General features: G+C 35.6%; 1 protein-coding gene across 1 annotated transcript in view; it reads right to left on the bottom strand.

Moving 5' to 3' along the window:
- Positions 1-13,441, bottom strand: part of TSHR (thyroid stimulating hormone receptor) — a 155,914-nt gene that overhangs the window by 54,373 nt on the left and 88,100 nt on the right. The window contains 1 exon segment of the mRNA NM_001003285.1: positions 10,641-10,715. Coding sequence (NP_001003285.1) covers positions 10,641-10,715 — 75 coding nt within the window.

Here is a 13,441-nt window from a genome sequence, read left to right as displayed (position 1 = left end):
TAATTCTCAGTGAAGTATTTCACCACTAGCACTCTGTAATTAAGGGAAAAATAATCTATAACTGAAAGGTGATATTCATGATATTAATGCATCTTTTAATTTATTGCAGAATTAAATAATAGAAGTTAATTAAAGAGAGTTTGTATCTTTAGAGTTTTAAAGCAGATTGAAGAAAATGTAGGTTTACTACCAGATTTTCTACTTGAAATAGGACATTAAAAAAGTGATTTTCCAAATTGCCTGGAAGATGCATACAGCTAATTGCATGATTATCTAATGATCAGACTAAGACCGGTACTCTTGAAACCCCCAATAAATCCACTTGACTCAATTTAATGAAGCAGTGAATAGTAAATCTTATTACACTGCCATAAATCACACTTTTTATTTACCTAGTTATAGAATTTTTTTTACTTGTGATTTTTAAAAAGTCCACATGAAAGTAAAAACATCCTTCTGATGGTAGCATTTTCTTTATTTCTGTTTTTAATTGAAGAGATACTGTGGTTTTGTGTTAGTTTTGAAGGCAGACACTCTTACTGTCAAATTCTGACTCAGAAAATTCTTAGCAGAGTAAATTTGGGCAAGAACCCTGTAAGGTATGTGTTACCATCTTTATTTTATATAGTGGAAACTGAAAGTGAGATTAAGTAGGCTAAGATATGTGAAGCACTTTTAGCAGAGTTCTTGCCCATGAAAAGTATTTAGTAATTGGTAGCTGCTGTTAGGAGTAACAAAGGCAACAATCCATGTGCTATTGGCTTCTTTATAGAAAAGATAAAATAGAAGATGGAAGTGGCCAGTGTTTCATCATTTTACTGGTGTAAGTCTTTACCAAATATATATTTAGGGGGGCACCTGGATGGCGAAGTTGGTTGAGTGTCTGACTCTTGGTTTCAGCTCAGGTTGTGACAGGGTTGTGAGGTGCAGTCCTGAATGGTTATTCATGTTTAGTGTGGAGTCTGCTTGAGATTCTCATTCCTGCTCCCTCTGCCCATCCTGCTCATGTTCTCTCCCTTTTTCTCTCTCTCAAATGAATAAATGAATCTTTGAAAAACAAAGTATATTTTGAGGGCCACGCTATATCCCAGCTGAAGTTTAAAACCCAGGAGGACTGATTTGTGTCCACTTAAGACTCTCAATACTTTGTAAAGAAACCTGCCACTCTTGGAACTTTCTCTTACAAATCCTCAATGCCTTTTATTCATTGTTAACTGAGATATAATTGCTACCTCTTCTGGATATCTGTTGTTGTATAATAAATTACCCCAAACTAAGTGGCTAAAGTAACCATTTTATTATATAGCTCACAATTTTGTGGATTAGGATTTTAGGGAGTGGTAAACTGGGCTTTTTTCCTGCTTCATGTGGCATCCACTGGGATCATTGGTTGTTTTTTAGCTGTTATCGGGGTCAATATAGACAGTCTAAGATAGCTGTGCTTCTATGCCTGGCCCTTTGAAGGTGATTGTTAGAAAGCTAGGCTTGGGGGCACCTGCATGGTACAGCTGGTTAAGTGATGACCTCTTGGTTTTGTCTCAGGTCTGATATCAGGGTCATGAGATTGAGCCCCATATAGGGCTCTATGCTCAGTGCAGAGTCTGCTTAGGTTTCTATCTTTAAAAAAGAAAAAGCTAAGCTCAGGTAGGCCCTTCTCTATCTCCTTATAATAATTCAGGGATTTCCCATGTGGTCTCCCCTTCAGCAGAATTCTTACACAGTGACTTAAAACTCCAAGCATCTAAAGCAAAAGCTGCCAGTTCTCTTAGAAACAGGGCCTAAAAATGCATATCACTTCCACTGTAGTCCATTAAAATACTGTACAAACATTTCAAAATTTGACAAAACCAGAAATTGATAGGCTCAGGAAGTCCAGAAAGCCCCAAGTAGATTAAATAGAAAGAAAATGTCGGGACACCTGGGTGGCTCAGCGGTTTGGTGCCTGCCTTCAGCCCAGGGCGTGATCCTGGAGACCCAGGATTGAGTCCCATGTTGGGCTCCCTGCATGGAGCCTGCTTCTCTCTCTCTGCTTCTCTCTCTGCCTGTGTCTCTGCCTCTCTTTCTGTATCTTTCATGAATAAATAAATAAAATCTAAAAAAAAAAAGTAAGAAAGAAAATGTCAACTAGGTATATTATTTTGAAAACCAAAGTCATGAAGTCTTAAAAGCAGCCAGAGAAAAAGGACATGTTTCTGTGGGAGAACAATGATAAGAACAGGAATGACTCATCAGAAACAATGGAGGCCAGATGACATCGAAAGTTATCTTCAAAGGGCTGAAACAAACTGCCTTGTCAGAATTCCATACCCAGCTAAAATAATTTTCAAATATTAAGGTAAAATAAAATTATCTTCAAATAAAGAAAGCTGAGAAAATCTGTTGCCAGCAGAACCACACTAACATGCTAAAAGAAGTCCTTCAAGTTAAAGGAAATGATTGGATCTATGGCAGGAATTAAAACTGGAAACTTTAAATATGTGGGTATATATAAGAGACAAGTTTCTCTTTACTCAAATTCTTTGAAAGTCAGAACTTAAAAATTTTAGTAATGTACTCTGGTATTTATAACCTATATAGAAATTTAATGTATGATAAAAAATACCACAAAATTTGGGAGGAGGTAAATGCTATAATAATTTAAAACATGGGTATTGGTATAATAAGCCTTCTTGGTAGACTATGATAAATGAAGGATACATTTTATAATCCCTTGAATAACCACAAAAAATATTACAAAGAGTGAAAAAGTTAGAAGATAAAGTTGAATAAAATACTAAAAAACATAAGCAAAACCAAACTGATTAATCCAAAAGAAGACAAAGGAAGCAAAAGAGAACAAAGAAGACAAATAGAAAACAAATTAGAAGATGACAGATTTTGATCCAATTGTATCAATAATTGTAGTAAATGCAATGGACTTACTCCAATTGAAAGGTAGAGATCATCAGATTGGATATAAAAGCAAGGTCCAATTACATAAAATATATATAAAGACCATAGAGTTATGGAACCCGTTTTTTTACTTTTACTGTAAACTTACAGTAGCTACTTCAGAGAATTGGTGCAGATTGAGTAAATATGTGTTGAATGTTTAGCATAGTGTTGGGACACAATAGGTTCTCAATTAAGGATAGCTGAACATATGTGAGTCCGTACACACATATACCAAATGTTCTATCACTCAGATTTCTCATTAATTCAGACTGGCCTTCTAGTTCAATTCATTATTTTAAAGGAGCACTTTGAGAATATACCTAATTGTTCCATTTTGGGGCTTTGATTTGATAGTTTCTTTGCAATTAGGTGTGGGTGATTGGTACATTTAGCATACTGCCTTGTGGAGACTATTATCATTACACATTTGTATTGTTATCACAAATTTTAAGTTTTATAGAGCAAAAATAAGTGATTCAATGATAGATTCAGGTGAAGAATCCAATGTAGATGGGGGTGGAATCAAGGGTATGTATAAGTAATATTCAGGAAGAAAGATAAATAATTATTATAGTTAGTAGGCAAAGAGAGAAATGAAAAAACTTTGCAGACACAGGCAAAAGCATTTGAAGGCCGTCAGGTGGGGAAGATCTTGGATTGTTCAAGGAATTAAAGAATACAGGTGTGCAAGAATGGAGCAAGATGAAGAAGCAGAGGTGGGCGGGGTGGGGTGGGGGGCAGATGTAGTCTAGGGCATGGAAGTTTTCACTGAAACCCTTGGATTTATCCTAAGAGCAAAATCACTGGCTATTGTGCAGAAATGGATTAGAGGAAGTCTAAACTGGAAAGATGAGTTAAGCTATGAAATTACTGTACTTCAAGAAATTATGATGGCTTGTGCAGGGGTTGTGCAAATACAAAGTTTTTTGTATATTCGAGTAGTAGAATCAACAGGAAATGGTGAAGGATTAGTAGGGGGTGATAAGGAAAGAAGGTACAGTGATACTCTTAGGTATCTGGAATTTGCAGTAAGATAAATGGATGTGCTATGTACCAGCTCAGCAAATAGTGGAGGAGTGGTGGATTTCCTTTTGGAGCATTTAAGTAGTGAGATACGTGGGAGACATCTCAGAGGAGACATTAAGGAGACTGATAGGTAAATGGCCTAATGCAAAAAAGAGATGACTACACTAGGTATATAAACTTGAGAATAGTTGGATAAGGTCACATGGGGAAGAATCATAGAGTAAGAAGAGAAGATACAGCCTTGGGCCATATGGAACCCCAATGTTTAAAAGTGAGGAAGGAGAATGAGCCAGTGAAAGACCAATATGATAGAGGATGACCAGGAGTGTGGAATCAGAGGCCAAAGGAAGAAGGTTCAGGCAAGAATGAAATGATCCAGTATTTTGAATCCCGTGTACAGCGGTATGACCACAGGAATGGTCATGTATGTGTACAGGAATGTGTATGTGTATGTGTACAGGAATGACCACAGTTTTAGCACAATGTTAAACATAACTGTACTTAACTAAATGAATACATAGCTCTTTATCTTTGGAAAGCCAGCTCTAGGTCACCAATGATTTTAGCGCATATTTTCTACCATCTCAATTCCTATCAGAGAGCACAATCTAAGCAAGAACTGGGAAGCCAGCTAATAGGAGAAGTACAGTGCATTAGCAGGAGAAGGTTGAAAAAGCAGTGAAGGGATGGTGAGAAGTGGGGATGATGAGCTACGACTCCTCCTGTGGCTCTAACTCAGCCTATTTACCAAATCATGTCACTGAAAAAGGGACAGGGAGAAGGAGGGCAGCTGAGGAAGGCCATCCATGCAACAGAGTAACATTATGTTTTGAACTACTAATGTTAGCACTGAGGCTTTTCAGTAAGTGCTAGCAATATGCAATGACATTGACCCTCAGCACGCCTTAGTTCAGTATCTATTCTTGCAGCAAATCCAACCTGGTAAGGGACTCTGCTTCATAAATAAATCAGAGGGCTTTAGTTCTCTGCTGGGGAGTGCCAGGGAAGTTGGGCTGAAGATGAGTAGATGAGACAAATCATTCTATATTAACATTGGGTTTCATGCTTTCTATCTATTTCAATTCTTTGAGGGAAGGAGAGGAGAGGATTTTTTAGCTCTGTTTCTCTCATGCAAATAGCATAATGCTTTGTTTCTAGCCATTGCTTAACAAATGATTACAGAATAAAGATGTTAAGCATTTGTGTGGTAGGAATCCAAAAGTTTTTACTTACCTTTGTGCCAACTAAAACTATTTATAGGTAATAATGTAGAATATATATTAGGCAAATCTGAGAATGCAAGATGCATTCTTTTCTCTTTTTTTGTAAAGATTTTATTTATTTATTCATGAGAGAAAGAGAGAGAGAGAGAGAGAGAGGCAGAGACACAGGCAGAGAGAAGCAGCCTCCATACAGGGAGCCCGATGTGGGACTGGATCACTGCACTCCAGGGTCGTACCCTGGCCAAAGGCAGAGGCTTAACTGCTGACCCACCCAGGGGTCCTAAGAAATGCATTATTTTCCCATTTTCTGAGATAGCAGACTGAATACCTCATACACACATAAGAGAAATATCCTTTTAAAAATCCACTTCCAAATTCATCCTCTTTTTAGTATTTAATAGTTTTCTTTGACCTACGAAATAAACTCTTTTGCTCAGAGGGAGAAAATTGGTATATCTAAGAGAAATGTTAACAACTAGAATCTTTATGAGGAAAAGGCCATAATGATAACAAAACAGTTGATTTTAAGAGCTGCAGGGTGTATATAGAGCTTTGTTACAAGTTAGTTTCTTTGATTTTTTTGGAGAAAGGGGCAGAGAATCAAGATGATATAATAAATGAACATTATATTTGGAGTCTGAAGATTTGGTTTTGAATTTAAACTATTGACCTTACTGACCTAGATTCTCAATTCTCTTAGATATTGGTTGTACTTTCTTTGGTTTCAACTTACAGCTCCTTTATAAATTTCTTGTGAAAGCTATATAAATAATTTATTTTTAGCCTTCATTTCTAACCTATGTCTTTTTAAAGCTATACACATTTTCTTCTACCTATGACTTTAACTACATCTCATGATTTTGATTTGTTATATTTTTATTGTCATTTAGTTAAAATTGTTTTCTATCATCTATTGTGATTTCTTCTTTGACTTATCATTATTTAGAAGTGACTGTTTACTAGTCAGAGAACATACTTGATTTTGATTTTTGAAAACTATTGAGACTTGCTTTTGTAGCCTTACCTATGTTCACTTTTGATAACTGTTCCATGTGTCCTTGAAAAGAATACGTACTTTGCAATTGTTGGATACAATATTTTATACAAGTCAATAAGGATAAGTTTGCAAATTATGTTCTTCAAACCTTATTAATTTCTTATCAGCATTATTTACTTTTTTGGTATGCATGTTCTATCAGATAAAGCTGTGTTGAAACAAATCCCCACTATGATGGTGGATTATCTATTTTTTCAGTTCTGTTAATTTCTGCTTTACATGGTTTGAAGCTATACTTCTACAGATAAAATTTAGAATCATTGTATCTTTCTGTAGTAATTCTTTTTATCATAATAAAATTTCCCCTTTTATATATATAGTAAGACTTCATGGTTAATATACAGTGGTATACTTATATCCATTTTCTCTTGGTTATTGTTTGCATGTTAATATTTTTATCCATACACTTTCAGTCTTTCAATATTGTTGTGCATAAAGTATATCCCTTATTAGCAACATACAGTTTAATTTTATTTTTATTAACCTATCTGGAAATCTTTGTATTGTAATCTGAATATTAAGTCCTTTTACATTTAATGCAGTTAATGTAAATACTTATTGAATACTTATTATTTGGGGTTAAATCTATTTGTTTCATAATTTCTTTATTCTAATTTCTTGCTCCTTTGGTATTAATTTTTTTTTATGAGACAGAAAGAGAGAGAGAGAGAGAGAGAATAAGCAGGGGAGAAGCAGAGGGAAAGCAGACTCCCCACTGAGCATGGAGCCTGACACCCTGAGATCATGACCTGGGCCAATGTCAGACGCTTAACCCACTGAGCCACCCAGGTGCACCTTGTATTATTTAATTTTTATTCTATTCCTCGTTACTAGTAGCTTGTTATCTATTCTTTTGCAATTATTTTAGTTGTTGCTTTATGGATTAAAACATGTATTCATTATTTATTAATACTGTTACCATTTCTCAGACAATGCAAGAACTTCAGAACACTCTAACACTATTTATAACCCTCCCATCCTTTGTTTATTTAGCATCGTGTATCTTAATTCTGCAGATATATGTAGTCCTTGCTTTGCATGGTTCCAATATGCATAATATTCGTTAACATTATTTAGTTCAATTGAAATAATAGCTGGTCCAGACAACATGGTTCAAATGTGGCTACTGTAATATATTAACTGTGAATAATTGCACAAAGTATAAACTTTGCTGCTAGCTCTTCAATGTGTGCATCACTATGTAAATAACAGATGCATATCATGATAGGTGACCAATTACACCACATCTTTCAAAGTCATTGGTGATTGGTCACTGAGCATCTGTTATTCAGTTCATGCACAAACCGTAAAAGCTGTTTGTGCAGCTGTATTGTTTCCGTGGCTTCCAGTGATAAACCCATATGACATTTTATAAAAGTGGATAATTAAAAGTGGGAACTGGCCAGCAGAAATGAAAGGGCAGCAAAGAAACAAAACGTGATAATGCTGGAAGTGAAATTTGACTTAAATGTAAATGGAGTCATAGGAGAAATAGCTGACCATGTGAGTGTTGATACTGCCACCATTTGAGAGACACTAGATATTCAGTCAAAGGAACTTAATGAAAGCAAATTATTGACATCAATGAGAAAAGTGGTGGCAAATAAAAGAATGAAGATGTCCCAAAAGAAATATATTTTCTGCTGGATAAACAATCAGCTATCACTCTTGTTGCTACTTCTTTGAAAGTTTGTATGTATTTCCCTCCTTTGGCTGCTTTTAATAAGTTTCACTTTGTCTTTTTTAAAAAAAAAAAGATTGATTGATCGATTGATTGATTTGAGAGAGAGAGAGAGAGAGAGTGCATGAGTGTGGAGAGGGGCAGTGGGAGAGAGTTAGAGGAAGCAGACTCCTCACTTAGCAGGAGCCCAATGTGGGGCTCGATTTTAGGGTCCTGAGATCATGATCTGAGCCTAAACCAAGAGTTGGATCCTTAACTGACTATGCCACCCAGGCACCCCTTATCTTTGGTTTTTAATACTTTTCCCATGATGTCCCTTGATGGAGTTCTTTGTATTTATCCTATTGGAGTTTGTAGTATTTCTTATATATGCAATTTGATTCCCTTATGAGTTTTAGTAAATTATCTTCAAATACTGCTTCTATCACTCTTTCTCTCTCCTTCTTTTGAGACCCAATGATAGAGATGCTAGACTTTTTACTGTGCCATATATTTTAAAGATTTATTTATTTATTTGAGAGAGAGCAAGAGCATGCAAACATGCTGGTATGCAAGCATGGGGGCAGAGGGAGAGAATCTTAAGCAAAATCCCTGCTAAGCATGGTGCCCAATGTGGAGCTCAATCTCATGACCCATGAAGTCATGACCAGAGCTGAAACCAGGAGTCAGACACTCAACCGACTAAGCAACCCTAGAATCCCTACTGTGCCTATTTTTAAATTTTCTTTTTTTCTCCATGCTGCAGGCTGGATATATTCTTCTGACTTATCTTCCAGATTACTAATTCTCTTTTGAGCTGTATCTAATCTGTTGTTAAACTCATGTGTTTAGACTTTATTTCAGTTACTGAATTCTTAAGTTCTTTTTTCTATTTGATCCTTTTTACAGTTTCCAATTCTATTTTGAAATTCTCTATCTTCTCTTTCAAGTTTTGAATAAAGTAATTATAGTTATTTTAAAGTTTGTGCCTAATAATCCCAGCACTCCAGTATCCTAATATTTGAATCTCCTGTGATCATTTTCTGTTGTTGGTTTTCTTCTCTTGATTTTTTCCCATATATTCTTGTTTTGTTTTGTTTTTTTTATGCGTGGTAATTTTTTATTGATCCAAAGTGAGGCTTTAGTCTTCATGAGGGCTGATCTGTTTCCCATTATTCCATACTTCTGGGATGAAGCTCTGTAGGGATTCCAGCTAAAATCTTGGGGGTTTGTTTACTAAGGCATTATCCTCCTTTACAAGCCCTGAAATCCAATTTTTGGTTTGCTAGTCCTATGAGATTGCCTAAACTTCTATTCCACCTGAGCCTCTCAGTTGTGGCTTACAGTTCACAGAATACCTTAAGAGGAAAACAATCAAATGTTTTTGGGATTTGCTTCTGTCCCCTTAAATCCCCTTAAAACTCCTTAAAGATTTTTTTCTATCTAGCTTCTCTAGGTGCTTTCAGAATAATGATTGATCTGATGTAAGTTTGCCTACAATAGCTAGAAGTAACATTCTGAACCTTAGTGGTCTTGAAAGCAGTATAATATAGTGCATAGGATAAGAATTTTCCAGTAAGACATTTATAGTGTAAAAATTCTGCTCTTCCCTCTTAGTAAGCATGTGACTAAGGAAAACATATTTATCCTCTATGAGTTTACATTTTTCTTGTATAAATAATGGAAAAAATAATCTCTACTTGATAGGGTTGATTTGAGGCTTAAATGAGGGTTATGCACAGAATATAAAATGTTTAGCATGATGTCTAGAACATAGTATTTCTTTTAAAATATTTATTTATCTGAGAGAGAGAGAGAGAGAGAGAGTAGGGGGAAGGGTAGAGGGACAGACTCTTTCAAGCAGACTCCTCACTGAGTGAAGACCCCCATGAGCCATGAGATCATGACCTGAGCTGAAAGATTCAGACACTTAACTGATTGAGCCACACAGGCACCCCTAGAACATATAAGTATACAGTAATAGGTATTTTTGTTTTTTCAAGAAAATAGTTAATATTTCATAGAATTTCATAAAATTAGATGGCTGCTTAGGAGAATGCAATGTGATTATGTGCAACTTTTAATTGATTGTAATGTATTAGAGAAAAAACCTGAATAATTATGAAGTACACTGCCTAGTTTTAATGTGCTAGGCATGGGCTTGGATGCTTATATCATTCAATATTTATACTAACCATATGAAGTTGCAACACTCTAATTACCCTTATTTTACAAATAAGGTATGTGAGACTAGGAAAGATTACATGATTGTGCAAGGTTAGATGGTGAGTGGGCAGGGGAAGCCAGGGTTCAAGCCTGATTCTAACCAACTCCAAGGCCAGAGTTCTTAATACTACTCCTGTTCTAATCTCATGAAGCTACAATTCTCTGAGGAAAAATGTTAGATTTGCAGAATCTTGCAAAGGCCTGGAATCAAGTCAGTAGTCAGTAAATATTTATTGACTCATTGACATCCACACCAATGAAATCTGCTGACACAGTAGTAGTAGAATGAAATGACAATTTAAGAGGAGAACTCTAGTTTTGTCTTTACCTGTCAAACAGGGAAGTGGGATTTTGGACAGATTAACAAACTGTGAGAACCGGTTAAGAATTTAATCACAAATGGAAGTTCTGACCCATGGTCAAAAACCCAGCTGTTTCAACCATTTGAAGCCCCAGAATTATCAATCAAGATTGGCTTGGGTGAGGTCTATGCTGCTCTTTTCATTGTACTTACATGTGAGTCATTTTACTTAAATTGTAGAAGGAATGTGATTCCAGCCGCTGCAGAGTTGCATCTATTGACAAGTAGCTGAATGGCACAAAAATATAATGCAGAGTAGGAAGTTAGTAGGATTGTGAATATCATACATACCCCAAACATATTAATTTTGATGAAACTTCTTTGTCAGGGGCTTCCTAGATCAGGCAACAGGATTTCACTCTAATCTGTTAAAATTGGTTATACTTTTTTCAGATCCTGTGATACCTCAAAGCTTCCCAATTCAATAGGTCCTATTCATCCCTAAGTTTCCATTGAACTGATACTTCCTTCAGAAGTTTTTCCTGAATTTCCTGGTTAGGTCAAAGTTCCCTTTAGTATATTTATTTCATTGTACCAAGAACTTCTTTCACTAATTATCACAGGGCAACTTTCTTGTTGTTTGGATAATATTTGATTTATGTTGTCTGATTAGGCTATACATTCTCTGAAGTGGAGAACTGTGTTTTGGATGGCCTTTGAATTTTGAGTGCCTTTCATAGTGCATGGCAGGTAGTGGACTCTCAATAAATATGTGTTAAGGTAATAATAAATGAGTGAATAGGTGAGTTACTAAAAATAGCAGAAAATGAAAGACATTAGACAAGAACACAATAATTAAAAAAGGCATTTTTAATGGAGTATGTGAAATCATAGGATTAGAAATATAGTTTCAAAGAAGATGAGAAATCTATAATTCTCTAATGGAACATTCCATAGGGTAGTGATTACATATCCACTCAAGACTTCTTTATTTTGATGAAGTAGAAAATTCAAGATTTGTCTTGAACTTTGCAAGCAAAAGATAATTCAAATAAAAGTTTTAAGTATTAAAAGAGAGAAAAGAGAAACTTCTAAGTACAACTTGTCAAGAATGCATAGGGAATATTGTTTCAAATACTCTCCACAAATTCTATTCTTGTAATGAGAATGACTAATGCAGCCAAATTCAATGACTGCTTTCTATTGAGAGGCATCTCTATGATATTTGGGAAAATTAAGAATTAATAGATGGTATCCACTTGTCACAGCATAGATTCTCAACCTTGGCCATACAGTTGAACTACCCAGGAGGCCTTTAAAATTTACATATGTCCAAGACATGATCCAGAATAATTAAGTCAGAGTTTATGAGGGATGATGTGCAAATATTTTTATTTTTAAAAGCTTCCCAGATGGTTCTAATGTGCAGGCAGGGTGAGAACCACTCGTCTATAGTTTGAATTAAGTCTATCACTAAAATATTTTCATTAATACAATGTTTATGAGAGGAGTTATGACAGTTCCATTTGAGCTTTTACCATGGACATTGTGAATATTCTAATGGTCCTGTACTTTATGTTTTGATTTATCTATATCTAAATAATTATCCTTTGACTTATCAGGTCTCCCAAGCCATTACCACTTGTGGATACCATTACATAAATTGTTTTGATCCAAATATATCTTTAACATAGAGGAAACAATGGAAGACATTGAAAAGATTAATTTATGGTATAGAGATTGCAGAGATTTATGATGGATGAAGCTGAGCCATCTGAAGGACAAGATTAATTTTGAAGGCTGCAAAATTATTTTCCTAACTCACGATAAATCTATTGCTCTAAATTTTCTCCTGAATTTCTTGGTTTAGAAGTATAAAGCTTCTCAATGAGTTACTGGGATAGTCATTCTGCCCATGTCATAATAACTGAATTTCTAGTTCTCCAACTGAATTATACATCCTTAAAGAGCTCTTAGAGTTCCATTGTGAAGACAACATATAGGAACCATTTATTCAGTGGGACAAAACAAGTGATTTCCTTCTTGATTACCCATTTTTATAAACAGAGAAAATCAGATCCTATCTCTTCCTCAAATTTCTTCTTAGTCTATAAGTCTTATGTAATCACTACTAGGGTGAACATATCATTTACCATTCAGACTAGGATATTTTTGTGAGTTACAGAGACTGCTATTAACAATTACACCTAAATAATAGGTGGAAATTTGTACTGTCCCAGGCAAACCTATCTAGGATTACCTAAATGGTTTCTCTCTTGCCCCCTAGACATACCAGATCTTTAACAATTACTCATGTGTTGCTGTGTGCTTTGATTCAACAAATATCTGTTGAATATTTACTCTATGTCAGTAAGTGGGCATCGACAAAATAGATCTATTCCCTAGCTTCAAGGAATTCACAGTAGTGAGTAACATAGGTAGGCAAATGGGATTAACATATAGAGTGATAAGCACACTGATGTGGTTCAGGGAACATTTAAACAGACTGGAGAATCCAGCATGGTCTCCATGGAGGAAGTCTCAACAAGACCTACAAATCTGCCTAGGTGTCCTGTATATCTTAGCTAACCCTCTCTCTTTTATTGCACATCACTTTTATTTCAAACCTCAAATTTCTGACTCTACACCCTCAATATTAGCAGATTATCTTTTTAATAATTTGTAGGAAAGACTTAAACCTTGAGATGAGAATTCCTTGAATTCTCCACAAATGAACCTATTAATTTACCTGCACCTGCCTCATCTCTTACTGCTGCTTCCTTGTGATAGTGTAAAAGATGACAATCTTCCTATAGCAAGTCTGTTTGGATCCTATCCCTTCTGGCTTTCTCAGGGACCTCATGCTATTAAAGCTGTTTGTTCTTTACTCTCCTTAGCCTCTCCCTCTCTATTGATGCCCTTCTCTGGTCCCAGTCACATCTGTCCCTTTATGACTCTCAAATCTCAAAAAAATCCCTACCTGAATCTTTCCCTGAGCATCTCCCACACCCAGC

The sequence above is a fragment of the Canis lupus genome, chromosome 8, assembly GCF_011100685.1.
Source record: "Canis lupus familiaris isolate Mischka breed German Shepherd chromosome 8, alternate assembly UU_Cfam_GSD_1.0, whole genome shotgun sequence".
In the NCBI taxonomy this organism is placed as follows: domain Eukaryota; kingdom Metazoa; phylum Chordata; class Mammalia; order Carnivora; family Canidae; genus Canis; species Canis lupus.
Note: the sequence above shows the minus strand (reverse complement) of the source record. Positions and strands in the feature narration are given on the sequence as shown.